The sequence below is a fragment of the Hyperolius riggenbachi genome, chromosome 1 (assembly GCF_040937935.1).
Source record: "Hyperolius riggenbachi isolate aHypRig1 chromosome 1, aHypRig1.pri, whole genome shotgun sequence".
In the NCBI taxonomy this organism is placed as follows: domain Eukaryota; kingdom Metazoa; phylum Chordata; class Amphibia; order Anura; family Hyperoliidae; genus Hyperolius; species Hyperolius riggenbachi.
The window spans coordinates 156,072,330-156,090,512 of NC_090646.1; the positions used below are offsets into that span (position 1 = coordinate 156,072,330).

At 43.2% G+C, this 18,183-nt stretch overlaps 1 protein-coding gene across 4 annotated transcripts in view; it reads left to right on the forward strand.

Annotated features, from left to right (window-relative positions):
* Positions 1-11,040, forward strand: part of ASB5 (ankyrin repeat and SOCS box containing 5) — a 77,191-nt gene extending 66,151 nt beyond the window's left edge. For all 4 annotated transcript variants that reach the window (XM_068278769.1, XM_068278770.1, XM_068278772.1 and 1 more), the window contains 3 exons: positions 492-626; positions 3,823-4,014; positions 5,902-11,040. In XM_068278769.1, the coding sequence (XP_068134870.1) occupies positions 492-626; positions 3,823-4,014; positions 5,902-6,047 (473 nt within the window). In that variant the 3' untranslated portion in view covers positions 6,048-11,040. The remainder of the gene's footprint in view (positions 1-491; positions 627-3,822; positions 4,015-5,901) is intronic.
* Positions 11,041-18,183: the final 7,143 nt, after the last annotated feature.

Consider the following 18,183-nt stretch of genomic DNA (forward strand, 5'->3'; position numbering starts at 1 on the left):
CTTAGCCGTTGGTCTCCTTGGGGGTGCGTGAGGCTGCAGGGGACCCATGCTGATCTGTTTGCCAAGGAGCACGGAGGGGTGTTGTTACGCCCCTACAGCCACATGTAAAATATAAGCCATCTGTCAGCAGGGTGGCTTATGTAAAATATATGCAATCCGTCAGCAGGGTGTCCTACCTACCTCATCTCAGTTGCATCTCTGCCATGCTGACCAGGCTCAGCCAGTAATAACAAAGTAGGATGTCTAGGAGTGGGAAAAGGTTAAGCAATATGAGCAGATGATTAGGATGGCACCCTTGTCAAATTGGGAGTCGTGAACAAGAAGCAAAATAGATCACTGTTTTCTTAATGGATTGGCTTATTTCATAGTTAATAGTCTTAGCATATTATGCTAAAGTGAAGAACATGCAATCTATTCTGGTTTTAGAAGCAGCTTAAGGTTTGTTAAACATTTTCCACTAATGCATTCTAATGTAATCTGTGTACTTCTAGGTCACAGTGACTGTCTGGAGGCCCTGATTTCATGGGGTATAGATGTGGACCAAGATATTCCTCACCTGGGCACTCCTCTTTATGTGGCATGTAAAGCACAGCACATAGCCTGTGTGAGGAAACTTCTATATGCAGGTCAGTGTAAAACTAACCTCCATGTCACATTTTTAAAACATGTACAGTAAAATAAACCTTGATACTCCAACAATGTTGCAGTTTTGAATACAGTGGGGAAGGGATGGAGCCACAATTCACTAAGCTTATCTTCTGTCTTTAATAATGACTCTGAGATGTTTTTACTGTCATCACAATGGTGATAAATCTATTATTCACTAAGCAATTTACCTCATGCAGTATTAAGGATTGTGTCCTTAAGTTAAGGATTGATTCCTAAGTCCTTAGAATAATGACTGAATTCTAAACTTAAAGATGGGATGTTGCTTCACAGAGAGAAATGCACGTGATAACAACTCAAAAGTGTGTAAGGAATTATCCCCTACCCTCAGCTGTTATTATGTGGAGTGTTACTAGAGACTGAAATGTAAAGTGGAGGATTCGGAGCTGCCTGCTTAATTTTTTAGTATTTTATGCAGAAGGAGAGAATAGAACAATGTATGGTGAGAAATACACAGTAGACACACAGAGAGGAAGTTAGAGATAGACATAAAGCCACACACACACAGCCACATACGCAGACACACTTACACATGGAGACACCGCCTGTCTTTCTTCTTCCCTGGCTGCCATACAAAGGGTCCTACTGCAGGCTAGCTGTAATCTCCCCAACAGAGAAGGCAGCAGGAGGGGCCAAGCTACATTCTGCCTGCATGTGCTCCTCCACTCCCTATCTACTGCATGTAAGAATAACTACAGAGGTGTTAACTTAAGTGAGTGATAAGATAACACTCTCACTGTAAAACTTATCACTACATGTAAATAGGGCAAGCTTCTTTAGTGGAATAACACTTAAGGTCCGTACTCACGCCGGACTGGAGGCAACGACGGGTCCGTCGTCACCTCCCGCTGGGTGGGCGTTCCAACGACAGTCCGGCGTGTGTACGCACTGTCGGCGGACTGATACGGCTGCTTCTGAGCGATCCGCCCGGTGGATCGCTCAGAAACAGCCGTATCAGTCTGCCGACAGTACGTACACACGCCGGACTGTTGTTGGAACGCCCACCCAGCGGGAGGTGACGACTGACCCGTCGTTGCCTCCAGTCCGGCGTGTGTACGGACCTTTAAAATACTAATCGATGTATAGTGATAGGTTTTCACTTGCTTAGCTATCACTAGTAAGTCTTAGTGAATTGTGGCCATTATTGCTGTCTGTGTTTAGACTCAGGATAATTCCTCGATCTCCGCAATGACACAGTGGGCTCTAATGTTAGCACAGCCAGGGCATAACTGTGAATGGAATAGAGAAAGCAGTAAAAACCTATTACCACATTGGCCTCGATTTATAAAGCATTACCGCATGCGGTAATGCTGAAAACAGCTGACTTTACCAAGCACTTAGGAAAGTGTCAATTCATAAAAGCAGTTACCGCATGAAAAGCTACAATTACCGAGCAGTGAGGTAAATTACTGACTTGAGTGGGAAATATGTCAGTAAATGTCAATTCATAAAAGTTAGAACATGCGATAACAAGCCAAAAAATTACCGCCTGCTCTGGGCTGGCGATAGGAGAACGGTAACACTGTGAAAGCCACAAGCAGAGGGGATAAGCTGTGACTGACAAGAGGAATAGAAACAGCTCCTGTCTGCTTCAGGTCCTGCTGATCCGATGCTGATAGGAAGTGCAGGCTTTGCAGGTGGAACAAAAGTTTCTACCACCCAGGTAGTGAGCAGAGAGAGAGGAACCAATAAAATTTCCCTTTCAGCCCTTCAGCAGTGTTTAACCTCTTCCGTTCCTGACAGATGCTTTCCCTATACTAGCTGCTTATCTTCAAAGCAGTTAAACAAAGATTGTGACAGCGCTCTTCTTCTTATGATCTGCAAAATTAGAAAGAAAGGCTCCAGATAGTGCTTTACTGTAAAAATGATATTGCAATAAGCATGCAGCCACCCTTGCATGCAATGTGAATTGCCGTGCTCCACTCCGTGTCTCAAACCACAAACACCCCTTCAATATAGCAGCTCACCAGATTGACACCACCTCAGAATCCAGGTGGGTCTAGTATGTCAACACAAAGGCCACAGATTCCACTGCTCCAATTTTCCAAAGGTATAAATCCAGTATTTAATCCACAGTACATATAAAAACAAATAAAACAAAACATAGCGTAAAACAGCCTTGACAGTTAGCGTATTGGACCTGCGCATATAAGCGCACTCACTTGAACCAGATGGTTATGAAGCCTATCAGACCTTTGCAGCCCAGCAGTATCCCTCTCTTGTGCGGTTCCGGCATCTCGTACCTCCGCTGTACAGGTGTTCCTGGATTGGCGAATCTCCCGCTGCCCAGTGACGTCAGACGCACCTGGTTGAAGAGATTTAACCGACTTACTGACAAGATGGAACTGCGGACAATTAATCATCAAGAAAGCAGTGAGGATCACCCAAAAAATTAATTCCATTTTATAATTACAATAAACATATTTTAGTTTCAAGGGTGTTTATCGAACGATAGAATCAATTACAAAGACATATATCTCAAATGATCCCCACACAAGGGGGCAGCAGTGTTTACAAAGCATAAACATTACAATTGTCCAATCCCATTTTTCAATACTAGGGGGAAGGGTAGGATAGCTGGGAATGGCCCAAGAGTGTTGCCACATCAAGCCTATTGGGCCAATGCAAGAGGGAGAGGAAGGGTAGAGACAGGTAGGGATAACTCATGATTCTACAGTAAACATAGAACCAAACCGAGATACGTGTACCAAGTCTCCAGGGAGCACAGTGCGGATTGCCTACCTGAACAAGAGTAGAAACATGATATGCCGGGGGAATGGAAATTAAAAGGAATAAAGGATGTAGGGCAGGCTTAGGTTGTCTTGCTACGTTATCCATGGAGTCTAAGTTTTCAAAACAGTTAGGTATGGTCTCTTTAATTTTTGCCAAGATGTATTCAGACAACATGCTCTTATGTAGGAGATTAAATACTACATCAGTGGACAGATGGGTAGATTTACAATTTGCAGCAAGGTGTTTTTCAGCCAAGGCCAGTACACCGATACAGTACAGATCACCACACCGCTTAGATGTAAAAGCCGCCTCAATGTGGTAGGTCACTGTTTACATCTGCTCTTGTAAATAAGACCCAAAATGTATATTTGTCAACTTGTATTAACCCTCAGAAGGTACCGAGTGTGTTTCCCTTCCTTCTAGGTGCTCAAGTACAGCAAGGTAGACACTTGGATACTCCGCTACACACTGCTGCACAGCAAGCAAGTACAGATATTGTGAGTCTATTGCTGGACTTTGGGGCAGACATTAATGCCAGAAACACAGACTTCAAACGGCCAGTTGATGTAGCTGTTCCAAGGAGTCCAGTGGAAAGACAGTTACTCCTGTATGAAGGTGAGCTTTTACCCTCACGTGTTAGTCTACCTTACTTTAAGCAGATAGAAAGAGAGATTTGCAAGGTGCCATCTTTATTCCTTTATCATGTCTGGCTATATTGCTGATCCTCTGTCTTTAATACATGTTGAGTCAGTGGCTCAGAAAGCATAAGCAGATCAGATGCTACCAAGTCAGTGAGTGAGAAATATCTTAAGGCAAAAGATTAACATTGCAGCATATTTCTTGTTTCAGTGTGGTTATGTAAATAACATACGAAAGTGATCCGCAACCAGCACTTTTTAGCAATAGTCAAAGAAATGTCTTATTTATGTATTGTATTTATAAAGCGCCAACATATTACGCAGCGCTGGACATTAGTTAAAATTACAGACAATATTCAGGAGTGACATACAGCAATATGACAATGCAGGAATACATGTGGCAATCTCTTATGAATATGATTGATTATCTCATTGTGAGGTGGGAATGTTTCTTCCTCTTGCTTCCTCACCTGATAGTTACCTGATCTCAGTATTGGAGTAGGGGTGGGTGAATAGTAGCAGCCCCTCAAATCCGTGAAGAAAGTATGGCAGGGACAAGTGGCGGTGTGGCATGGGGTAGGAGGCAGCATGGCATTGGTGGGAGGTGTCATACCTGGGCTGCAAAACCAGGAATCCATATAAATGCTGAAACTCACCAAGGCTCAGAAGAACCTTGTTTATGGTGGCAGCCTGCACTTCTGAAGTGGCAAGTCTGTACAGTTTAGCAAACAGCCTTCTCACAAGTTTTCTCTGCTGTGTGAAGTGAACGATTCAAAAGCAGGCTGCAACAGGGCTCCAAGACACAGTTCCACCTGCAAGAGTAATATGGTCTGATGCACGAAGCGACGGTAAGTTTGCAATGTGCAAGTTGCGCACAGCAATTTTACTGGTTCTAATGCCAAAGGAGCAGCATGCGTTATCCTATTAGTGCAACGCATGTTACTATAATAATCGTGCTGTAAGCCACACGTTACTGTATGCCTTACTCCAGTACTGCATGTTGCGCTAATAACGGAATGTATGCTACTCCCTGGCATTAGTACCTGTAAAATCACAGTGCACTCATCAAAATTATCGCCACATCGTGCATCAGGCTCATAGGGAAAAATGTATTTCCTGAAAATGAATTTATAGCTGAATGGCAGTACAACTAGCATAAATGTATGCATGTGTTCAACTGGGTGTGGCATGTTATGCTTATTAGCGCACACCTTAATACTCATCCTGCATGGCCTCTCATGGCCCCAAAATTCCCAACCAAAATAACCCTAACCTCACTCCTAACCTTATTGCAGATGTAAAGTATTTTTCATGCACATGCATATCAGTCCCAGTCCTAACTTTCTTTACATCCCTTTAACCTTGATTCTAACCACCACACTTTTTTTCCCTACAAAAGCCTAATCCTAATTAAACTTTTCATCTAAGCTTAACCCTATACTTACAATATTGAAATGATGCCCAACCTCAAACAATGGCCCAATGCTGTAATCAGAAACCTAAACCTACTGCTTACCACCATAACCCAACCTTCCTCCAAACCCCCCCCCCCGGGACCTCATCCATCCAAACCTTCCAAAGCTTTTAGCTTGACAAATTAGCTATGTTTACCAGCTGGGTGCTTCTCTACATCCAGGCAAAGAGTCTGGGTGCAGCCAGATGAACAGTAGTGGAAACCACTGTTTCACATTTTATTCACAGAATGCCATTATTAGAGTTGATCAATGAATTACATTACATTAGGATCTTCCTGATCATCTCTAACCATTATGCTCGTTAGTTTAGTGAATTTATTTCCCTATCGTGCAGTATATGTTGATAGTAAGATGAGCAGTGTTTTTCATTCTTTCTTATCTTTTTCTAGCCAACCCATGTTCACTATGTCAGCTGTGCCGACTGTGCATCCGAAACTGCCTTGGACAAGCCAGATTACATCTTATTTCACACCTGCAGCTGCCAACTGTACTGAAGGGTTTCTTACAGTATCGAGAAAAAATGAGGAACTTTTAATCTTTTAATATCTGCTTGGAATTTTTACCTGCACATTATGTGTGAATAGTGTCAAACTCACCCTTCATCAAGCAAGACAGATCATGGATTTAGTGATTTATATAGCTCTTCACCTCTAAAACAATAACTGTGCACTTATCATTGTAAAAGATTATTTTGCTTAGCTGAGACTTCATTTGTATAATTGTTTTGTGTATGGTATATACAAGTTATATTTTCATACACAGTAACAAGGTCCCTTTGGTCTTTAACCTCCTTGCCGGTTATCCCGAGCTCAGCTCGTGGTAACCTGCGCAGGAGGATTTCTCAGGCCCCGCTGGGCCGATTTGCATATTTTTTTTTTTGTTACATGCAGCTAGCACCTTGCCCCCCCCCCCCTTCAGACCCCTTGCGCAGCCTGGCCAATCAGTGCCAGGCAGCACTGAGGGGTGGATCGGGATTCCCTCTGACGTCAGTGACGTCATCCCGCCCCGTCGCCATGGCAACCGGGGAAGCCCGGCAGGAAATCCCTTTCTGAACGGGATTTCCTGCTTACTCTGATCGCCAAAGGAACCCAGGAATTAGACCGGCAAGGGGGTTAAAATTTGAACTTTAACGTCTTTTAATTAACAAAACCTTCTAAAAACTACTTAATGCACTGCACATTATTTTTCTACTTATTATAGATTGAACCTCCCCATAAGGGAGGTTCATAATAGTGTGGGCTGCTGGGGGTATGGGGGTCACAGGATGCTGGACGGGCCAGGGGCTGGAGGATCAGTACCTTGTAGGAAAGTAATGGTACTCCCTCTGACCCTCAGCAGTAAACACTATTACAAACGTCCCTTATGGGGAGTTTTGTTTTTTAAAAAGTACAAAGTTATGCTCAGTGCACTTTAAGGTGCCATACACTTGCTTGGTTTTCTCAGCAGATTCAATCATTATGTTTGAATCTGCCAAAGATTGATGTCGCAAAGTAGCCACCCCATCATAATTTTGACCAATTTAAAGCTGAAATTGATCGAAACTATCGATCGTTCAGGCTGGAAAGATCTCATTTGAAAAAGGTGTGGGTGGGTGCGCTGCAGTAGCCGTGATATTTTGGGAGAACCAATGTACCACCCATCCCATTTAAAATATGCTCCCTCAGACCTGTTGCAGCAAAGAGATAACACTCACCTATTAGTTGGCGTGCTTCTTCTGTGTTCTCTCTCCATTGCTGCTGGGTGCGTGTGTCCTGTGACCCCATGGCATGTTCATGCTGACATAGGGTATGTGCAACTGGGACAAGGGGTACAGGTGCCCCAGCGGCAATGGAGAAAGCATACAGATGAAGTGCACCGGAGAACAGGTGAGCATACGCTCCCCTGCCAACACTCTGCATGGCCCGGGAAAGGGTGGGGCGGGCACAGTAGATGGGGAGACCTGGAGGCAGTAGCCACTCCACAAATCTATTGAAAATCTACATACAGTGTGTGATGGTAATAGATCACTCTCTGATTAGATTTTGATATCAATCATCTTTAAGTGTATGGCCACCTTAACTCAGTATGACTCTAATAGAAAGATATCCAAAGACATCAGTTGAGTGTTGTCCATTTCTGTTGATTATGGCTGTATTGAACTTCCATCCCAATAGATTTATTTGTGGTATCTGAACTCTGGAGAGAGACATCTCATGAAAATATATTCTTTGGTGTTTCACCTCACATACAAAAAACTACCATTGGTAATCAGACATGGTATGCAGGCTATGATCTATCCTTCTAATAAAGGGACCATGTGGTGAATCCATGTATATGAATCCACTGTTATATCATGAAACGGAAGTGCTGTTTCCTACCTTGGACATCTATTCTTCTGCATTATGTAGCCATATGATGATCCTGCAGTTAAAACTGACTACTGAGTAGCCAAGTCATAGCTGAACTAGCTGAATGCGATGTGATCACTGCTCGTCCCTCAGTGCTCATGCAGCTCCCAGCCATGACACTCCCACCAACACACTTGTCTTTGCACTCCTCTCCTGGTTGCTGCCACACACGCATGACACCATCTGAACCAAATACGTTTATTTTGGTCTAATCAGAAATGGTTCCAGTAATCCATGTCCTTAGTCTGCATGTTTTTAGTAAACTGTTTACGGGATTTCTTGTGCAACATCTTTAGAAGAGGCTTCTTTCTGGGATGACAGTCATGCAGATGGATGTTATGCAGTGTGCAGCATGTGATCTAAGAATTGACAGGCTGACCACCCACCCCTTTAAACTCTACAGCAATTCTGCCAGCATTCATATGTCTATTTGCAAAAGGCAATCTCTGGATATGAAGCTGAGCAGGCATCATGCACTCAACTAAACTGTTGTATGGTCTGATGCAGCTCACTTTCAGTGTTGGCCATGTTCTTATAAACTAGGCCATCCTCAGAGAGTTCTCTGCCATGAGATGCCATGTTGACCTTCTAGTGACCAGTATAAGAGAGTGTGAGAGTGAAAGCACCCTATTTAATACACCTGCTACCCGTTCACACCAGAGACCTTGTTACACTAGCAAGCAACATGACCCTGGTGGGAAAATGTCTAATTAGACCAGTGGCGGCTCCAGCTTCAAATGGCTGGCTGGAGGGGCACATTTGGGTGATCAAAATCAATGTTTGTATGGCAAGATTTAGATATGTTTTGCCTCAACTGATAAAATTAAGGCTAACTAGTTCAACAATGATAGGAACCAAATGTTTGCTTTTGAGCAGAGCAGATTGACCAAGTGACGGTGCTATTATTGAAGGAAAGTTACCTACAGAGGGACTTAACTAGTTTGCTAGCAAGCTACTCCTGTGTGGTCAGATCACAGACAAATCATTCCAGCCCCCAGCCTGTGTGTCACGACTCTACAAGTAAGGGGAGGGGGACGAGGTAAGCGGGAGAGAGACACTGTGTGTATTTCCTTAGTAGATAAGCATTGCTGATGACCAGAGCTTGTATTTTACAGACAGGAAGTTTTGAAGCAGGATTATTACCCTGATTCAAAACGTATTGTTTGTAAGCTCTGAGCTCTAGTTTATTGACTGATTTAAAATAAAAACAGTAAGCGTGTAAGCCTTCTTCAGACTCTATTACTGTTGACTGACAATACAATCAGAAGGAGGTAGAGAGATTTTTTTGCCAATATAAGTGTCATCCAGATACATTAATATCTTGCAAGGATTGTGAGGTATTCATGGCAAATAGATAAGATCCTTGGTTAACTTAATGCCTACATAGACTCAGGCTGACATGGAGTTGTTTAAAGAGTAACTGTTAGGCAAAAAAAAGCTAATTTAAACCTCTATTCTCCTGTGTTAAACAGGTTAGAAGGAAGCCTAAAAGGCAATACTGAAGTTAAAAATCTCTCTTACTTCGTTGTTGGCTGAATAGCAATCCTCTTTATCCCCAGGCTGCTAAGGAGGCAGCAGGCCGCATAACAGAAGGTGCTGAGCATGCTGGGAGGGTTTTTTTTCTCTCCACTGCACTCCCTGGTCCTCCCCTTCGTTTCCCTATCCCGTCCTAAGGCTGCTTTCACAGTGGGACGTTACAGGCTCACGTTACAGCAGCCTGTAAAGGTCCATACTCACGGGGGACGGCCGTCGCCGCAACCGCGTGGCACGCGCATGTTGCGGCGACAGTTCGCCCGTGTGTATGACGCGCGCGCTCCGAACCGTCGCCCGTCGGAGCTGTCGCCAGGCGATTGACATGTTCAATCGCCGGCTACAGCCGTCGCCGCAACCTCGCCGGAACTGTCGCTAGTCCCGCATGTGTATGCGGGCTAGCGACAGCTACCCACACACAGCACACGGAGCTTCCGGCGGGGGGAGGAACCTCGGCGACAGCTTCCGCCGCATCGCTAATCCCTCTGCTGCCGTGTGGATGCAGAGGGACCTGGCGACGAGCTGTCGACAAACTGTCACGCACACGCTCCCATGTGCGTACTTAGCTTAACACAGCCCAACTCACAGCACTGAAAAATCAATGTGCTGTTCACAGTGCACACATTGCATTAGAGTATACTGCACGAGTCGGCTATTGTTCCTAGCCACATGGCTAATTAATATTCACTGCACTGTAGTGTTGTCCAGATCATGAACGATTCGGATCTTTGATCCGGATCTTTTTTGTGTGTCGAATCATCCGCAATTCGGTTTACAGTGGATGTCTGGAAGAAACAGGAACTGCAGCTTCTGTGCACAAGCACAATCTTCCTGCTGCACCTCTCACTCTGCTACAAATGATTCAAAGATTCGGTTCAAAGATCCGGATCTTTTCAATGATTCGATTCGAATCATCAGAATCATTGAAAAGATCTGAACTTCCCAGTATCGAACTAAAACGGCTCACCTCTGTTCATCTGACAGCCCCTGGGATGATCGCCCGCACCCCCCCCACTGACAGCACGATCGCCCGCACCCCTCCCCCCCTGCTGAGTGACAGACAATCTGCCCGTTAGACCAGAGACTGGTGGGAGTGTCTGAGGGCTGGGACTTGGGAGGGCTAAAGAATCATCAATCAGGAAGCAAGGTAAGGGAGGATATTACATCACAATTGGCTTCAGACAATACAGTCAAAGATGGAACCTGCCATGAACTGTCAGGAGCATCAATCTCTGCAAATACTATATAAAAATTCTGTGAAATCCAAACTTGGACAGTGAAATGCATATGTCATGTAAGTACAGCCAATATTTAGCTACTGATATATGTGTTTTTTTTCTCTGAGACCTTATACAGTGTAGCGCCGCCCATGAATTAGACATAATTTTGACATTCCTTATTTAAGGGTGTACTCACTTTTCTTGCCAGTGTTTTTGACATCAATGGCTGTGTTGAGGTAATTTGATGGGGCAACAAAGGTACACTATTATACAAGCTGTACACTGACAGTGTTGTCCCATGAAAAGATATCATGTTTATAAAAATGTGAGAGGTGAACTCACTTTTGTAAGATACTGTAGCAATCAATAAATTGTCCTGCCTAAATCAACAGGAGTTAGTAACAGTCTTCTGATATCCGAGGGGCTTATAATAAACCATTTATAACAGTATAAATGTCCTTTCAAAGTCATAGTTATTACTAAAATAAATAACATTGTGGTGAACCAGTTCATCCTACACTCAGAGAGGGGTATACATTGCAGCAACGTGGAAACATTTTAAAGAGCTTACAAATGGGATTTCCATGTCCAGTAGCTAGATAGTGTACTGGTTAAGGGCTCTGCCTCTGACACAAAAGATCAGAATTCAAATTCCAGCGCATCCTGTTCAGTAAGCCAGCACCTATTCAGTGAGGCAAGACTCCCTAACACTGCCGCAACCTAAAGACCACGCCCTAGTGGCTGCAGCTCTGACGCTTTGATTCCGCCAGGAGAAAAGCGCAATACAAATGTTCTGTGTCTGGTCTTTGACTCATGTTAATTTTACATACGTATACTAAACATTTGTTGCTTTCCATATATGTCACTGTCCCTAAACAAGCTTATAGTTAGATGTCCTTACTACAAGCATTTACAGAAATTTTGGCGAGTTCGGGTTGGGCCAGTTGGGAGAGCCAATTAATCAGTGTGTACTTGGTCTGCAGGAGGAAAATTATACTCACTTGGCTAGAGAACAGGAAGTATACAAAATATGTCCTTGCTGGAGATCAGATTGATTGTTACAGTGTTAGGCCTCGTTCACACTAGGGACGTCACTGTATGCTTTACACAGCATGTTGCACTTTGCTAGGTACAGCTTTTTCCATTGATTCTAATGTACCACGTTCACAGCTATGCACTGCGTTACTGTCCATTTATGAAACGTGGTGTTGCATGCATGTTTGTGCGTTGTGATATGCACAGCAATGCAAGTGAATGGGTGTGCTTTTTTAGCGCATAGCAATGGGCTTTAGAGAGGCAATTTTCACCACTAATTAAAAAAACAACACCTTTTTATAAACAAATCTTTATTAAAACCAAATCTTTATTGACAACTGCTACATCAAATAAGGAAAACGCATGGTGGAGAAAAACGTGTTCAAGTGTGTTTAAGTGCATTTAAAATGCATGGGTCTGCTTCAAAAAAGCGTACTGAAACGCGTTATGAAATGTATATCAATGCATGCGTTTTTTATCATGCACTTAAACAGGCCTCTGCACGCTACCAATGTAAACGAAGCCTCACTGGTAAGAGCACTAACCTCTCAGCAGTTGTGCTGCCCTTTGTGTTCAGTAGCCACAGTAGCCCTCATGCTGTAGCTACAGACCTTTTTAAACATCTACCTCTATTCAGCCTTTGTACCCAATGCTAAAATGTGGAAGACAAAGCAGTGGCTGATTGTGTAGTATTGTGTTAAACATGTTGGTATAAGTGTTGATATCTAAATCGAGGAAAGTGTATAAGGGTTAATGTAGCCTGCACACCATATCACATATTCACTTGACTGCTATTGGAAATTTTTAGTATAAGAGCCTCAAGTGACTACCCATTGCTGCACACACTTTCTATACTAAATTATATTATATAATTATATTATATAACTAAATTTATTATATAAATGGTATTAGTGAGAAAGGAGTGGAGAGCATAGGGCCAGCTATATTAATACACATACAATTTCTTAGACTGCCCAGGCCCGGATTTACATCACAGGAGCCTATAGGCACAGTTGTGTTAGCACCTTAGACTTTGCCCTCCATGAACCTACAACCCCCAACTAATCAGCACTGCAAGTTTGCTGGCTGACCCAGATGTCCCTTCTCCCTTACTTCCCTTGCCTGTCATAGGTAGCTGCAGGTGCCCCTTAGTATTAGAGGTACCCGTACTATTAAGTTGCATAGGGAAGGAGGGAGGAAGGCAGTCAAAGAGTAGAGTAAGCTGCCTTTCTATTATTTGGCGCCTGTAGGCTCCTGCCTACAGTGCCTTATGGTAAATCCAGCCCTGAGACTGCCTAAACATTAACTGCTTGAGATTGCGTAGATAATTATTTCCTCTGTTGGCCATGCCACTCTGTGACATAACTCCAACTTAGGCCTCGATTCATAAAGCATTCCCGCATGCGGGAATGCTGAAAGCAGAGGACTTTACCGATAACTCAGCAAAATGTGTATTCATAAAGGCTTTTTCCGCATGAAAAGCCGACATTCGTGAGCAGAGCAAGAAATCACCGCCTTGTGCGGTGATTATGTTAACAAAAGTATCAAAATGCCCATTCATAAAAATGACCGCAAGCGGGATGCGGCCGGGGATTACCGCTACCTCGGGATGTAGCGATAACCATGCAAGTGAATGGGACAGACCTCCCAAGCAGCAGCACTGAGAGGAGTGCACGGAGGGACTCGGGCAGCTTCCTACCTTTCCGCATGCCTTCCACCAGCCTACCGCCAGCCTAGAGCGGGAGATCTCCGCTCTGTTATCGCAACTGACAAAATTTTATGAATGACCACCCAGAAGTGTGAAATACCGTGCGCAGGGGTTTTCACGCACGGATTTCATTACCCGCACACACTTTCATGAATCGAGGCCTTAGAGGCAACAGATGGATAGTTCAAAAGAGGAGCCCAGGTAAATCACTGCAGAGATGAGCACAGCAGACAGCGCACAGTAAGTATACCACATTGTCTATGCAAACAACGTAATGTGTGGTGGGCACATTGCACATCTTCTGTTGCTACAACACTGTTGCTACAACACTTGTCACACGATTTGCATAAAGTGTGTTATGTACACAGTGCACGTTCTGCTGTGTGTGCAATGCACCTTAAGTTGCTTGTGTAGACAATAGTAATATTTCTGTGTGCTGTCTGCGCACAGCAATTTTGCCGTAGTTTAGTGAGTGAAGGCCAAGGTTGGCCAATCTCTAAAATAAAAGACTGATTTACTAGGTATATAGGTGTTGTCTCCAGGCAGAAGGTTAGAACTGAAAACAGAAAAGTATACTGTATATTTATTTTAGGGACAGAAGTTTAATGTATGCTTATTTGATTTTTTTTTATTTTTTTTCCTGCAGGAAATATTTGCCAAAACCTTTAATAGCCATAACTAAGTTAAGCAGAATTAAAGTCAGATAAATAAAACAGCTCAGCATATAGCTAAATCTCTGTAGGAAAATATATGCCTGTCTCAGTGACTTTATAATGCTAAATCTAATTGTAGTCTATACACTAATAGGTGGCCACCAGATTTGACCATCAGATCTGAGAAGGATCAAATCCTTCAACACACTGTACCCAGATTTTCAGTAGATTTCAGCTTTCATTGTCTGTGGAGCCACACAAATACACAATGCAATTTCCCGTCCAACTGATGGGAATCAAATGATTATTTTCCAATATGTTCGATCTGCTACCATTTAATAACAGGACTCATTTTGCAGAGTTATGATGGGAAAATTGATCCCGTTATCGATCAGGACATACGGACATATCCATACGATACCTGTCAAACGGACAGGGAATTGAATTGTGTGTAACCAGCACCACACTTACCTGTCTGCCACCACGGTTCTTCTTTCCCTAGCTGCCTCTTTCCTGGGGCACCTGTGTCCCGTGGCAATCACTAGAGGCCAAACACTACAGGACCAGTGGCATGTATCTAATGTGTCCATTAGAAGCCTCTAGTGTTTGTCATCGGACATATGTGCTCCGGGGTTGAAGAGACAGGGAAGTGTGCTCTGTGGCTATGGAGAGAAGACACGCACCCGAGGACAGGTGAGTGTAAGCTCAGTTGCCAACACTGCACGTTAGTCATCCCAAATTTGAAAGCTGCCACTGCCATGCTCCCTAAATCAAATTGATTTAGAACAGAAATTGATCAGGCATCGATTTCTAGCAGATTTGATCAGAGTGACCAAATCTGCTGGATATCTATTGGAATAATTGTTAAGATTTAAAACACTGTGTAATGTTTATATGTTGGGCTACTCTCTTCACCTGATTAAAGATCTGCGCTCAAATTGTGCTGGTCTTTCACACTTCTTTTTATACTGTACTAATGCCAAAATAATATCTATATTTATTAATACACCTTGTTGCACATATGTCTGGCAGAGAATTAAAATGTAATTTGATATACAGTATGTAAAAAGTTTTATCTGTTTCATGTTCTTGGCAAGAATAAAGTAATGAATAACATGTATGTCCATTATAAAAAAGCAGACTTTTACCTTGATTTTCTCCTTTAGCTGTTTCATGTGGTCGCCAATGGAATTAAGTCTGGATCTGTGGAAAGGCCTCACATGCTTATGACTGGGTCGGGAAAATTTACAGCCGAGGGGCTGTCTGTCTGTTTTGTTTTGTTTTTTTCACTTTTATATTCCTATTTAGTCTTTTTATGTGAAACAATACACAATATTTATAACATACTCAGATAAGTAAGGCAATGGTGTATTGTGGTCAGGGCCAGATATACCATAAAGCAGGTCTCCCCAACCCTGTCCTCAAGGCCCACCAACAGTACATGTTTTGCAGGAAACCACACACAATCACAGGTGAGATAATTAGTGTCTCAGCTGAGCTGATTACCTACCTGTGTGGATTTCCACAAAACATGCACAGTTGGTGGGCCTTGAGGACAGGGTTGGGGAACACTGCCATAAGGCACTGTAGGCACGTGTCTACAGGCGTATGATGGTGGAAAGGCAGTTCAGTCCCATCTCTGAGTGCCTCCCTCCTGCCTCATCTATGCAGAGCCCTGATGAGAGTGTAAATTAGAGGTTACTGACCCAGCACTCGGCATTCCACTGATGAGATCTCCCTTCAGTCGGGGCACCTCAAGCTACTTAATATTGAGCTTCCTCTGCCTACCTAATATTTTGGGGCATCTCTAACTGCTTAATACTGAGGGTGTGTCTGGCTACCTAATACTAAGGGGCACCTGTATCTACCTATGTTGTCTGCTGAAAATGACGATAAATACAGTTTCTGCCCATGATCGTTGTGTACAGCTGCAGTAGATCAATATTGCTCGGGCATTGGGGGTCATTAACCACTTCACCACTGAGGGGTTTTACCCCCTGAGCACCAGAGCAATTTTCACCTTTCAGCGCTCCTTCCATTCATTCGTCTATAACTTTATTATTACTTATCGCAATGAAATGAACTATATCTTGTTTTTTTCGCCACCAATTAGGCTTTCTTTAGGTGGGACATTATGCCAAGAATTATTTTTTTCTAAATGTGTTTTAATGGGAAAATAGGAAAAATGTGGGGAAAAAAATAATTATTTTTCAGTTTTCGGCCATTATAGTTTTTAAATAATGCATGCTACTGTAATTAAAACCCATGAAACGTATTTGCCCTTTTGTCCCGGTTATAAAACCATTTAAATTATGTCCCTATCACAATGTTTGGCGCCAATATTTTATTTGGAAATAAAGGTGCATTTTTTTCAGTTTTGCGTCCATCCCTAATTACAAGCCCATAGTTTATAAAGTAACAGTGTTATACCCTCTTGACATAAATATTTAAAAAGTTCAGTCCCTAAGGTAACTATTTATGTATTTTTTTTAATTGTAAATTTTTTAATTTTTTTTTAATTACAAAAAAAAAAAAAATGGGGAGTGTGGGAGGTAATGAGTTAATTTTATGTGTAAAAGTCATTTATTTGTATGTGAAAAATGTGTAGGGTGTAGTTTACTATTTGGCCACAAGATGGCCACAGTAACTTTTTGTTTTAATGCGACCTCCAAGCTTCCTTCCGGAAGCTTGGAGGAAGAATAAGGAGGCTGGACACGTGAGTTTTTTCTCACAATGATCGCGCTGCCCATAGGAGAGCAGCTGATCATTGCGGGGCTTAGATCAACGAACGGGAATGGATTTTCCCGTTCATTGATCTCTGGGCGAGCGGGCGGCGGCGGTTTTACTAGCGGCGGGCGGCGTGTTTACGAGCGGGAGCGCGGGCAGCGTCGGGAACGCGGAAAGTACGTGTTTCTCCGTCCCTGGTTTTTAAAGGATGGAAAAAGGGGCGGAGAAATACGTACGCGTGGGGGTAAAGTGGTTAAGGATCCATCCTGTCACATCTTTTTTTTTTTTTTTTCATCAACCAAAAGTGTTTATTGAAAAATTAGTACAGAATAAGGTACAAGTATACAAAAAGGAGTAGAAAGGAGGCTGGCACCACCAGAAGTAGAAAAGTAAAAATTAGCTCTTTATTGATCAGTCATAAAATGACAGCATGGTCAAAAATAAGGCTTTGGCGGCGACAGCCCGCTGTTTCGAGCTGCTATAGCTCTTTCTCAAGCCGAACAGCCCATACAAAGTTAGCAACAATGACCACACCCTTATATACTGGTCTATGCATCAATTAGCCAATCATTTCAAAATCAGAAACACCAATCAGAGTGCAAGGGCATGTGGATGGACCTGATGGGGAACAGGCAGTGTGTGATGTCATCAAAACATACCTCCCAGTCAGCTGACCAAGGACAGCCCATCGCAGCATGGCAGAGAAAGTTCCACATGTAAAAGCAGGAAGTGCACTGTAAACAAAGTTCACATGCACCAATAGGGACAGGCTCCAATGGCCCATCCATCTTAATATGGCATGGTAAACGCGTACAAATGTCCGCATAATACGCGTCCTATAGACGCGATATCAATGCATAATAGCCGCCGTAACTCGCCATCCAAACGCATTCTCAAAAACAATGCGTACAAAAAGACGCATAATGCGTAATACTGGACGCTAGATAACCGCATGCCGCTACTGATGCCAACGCAATAATAATGCGTACAAACCGACGTAAAAACGCCCCCTGGCCGCATAACTCTATAATGGACGCGTACAAAAAGACGCATAACGCGTGGTACTGAACGCAACATAGTCGCATACTGTTCATGCCAAATGCCACATTAATGCGAAAAAAACGTCGCAAAAATGCCTTCAGGGCGCATAAAAAATGGATGCACAAAAAGAGGATATAATGCATAGCATCATGGCGGGACTCAAATCAAGTCACGCCTAGAACTAATGCCCAACATTATACACGTGGAACTTTCTCTGCCATGCTGCGATGGGCTGTCCTTGGTCAGCTGACTGGGAGGTATGTTTTGATGACATCACACACTGCCTGTTCCCCATTGTGGTCATTGTTGCTAACTTTGTATGGGCTGTTCGGCTTGAGAAAGAGCTATAGCAGCTCGAAACAGCGGGCTG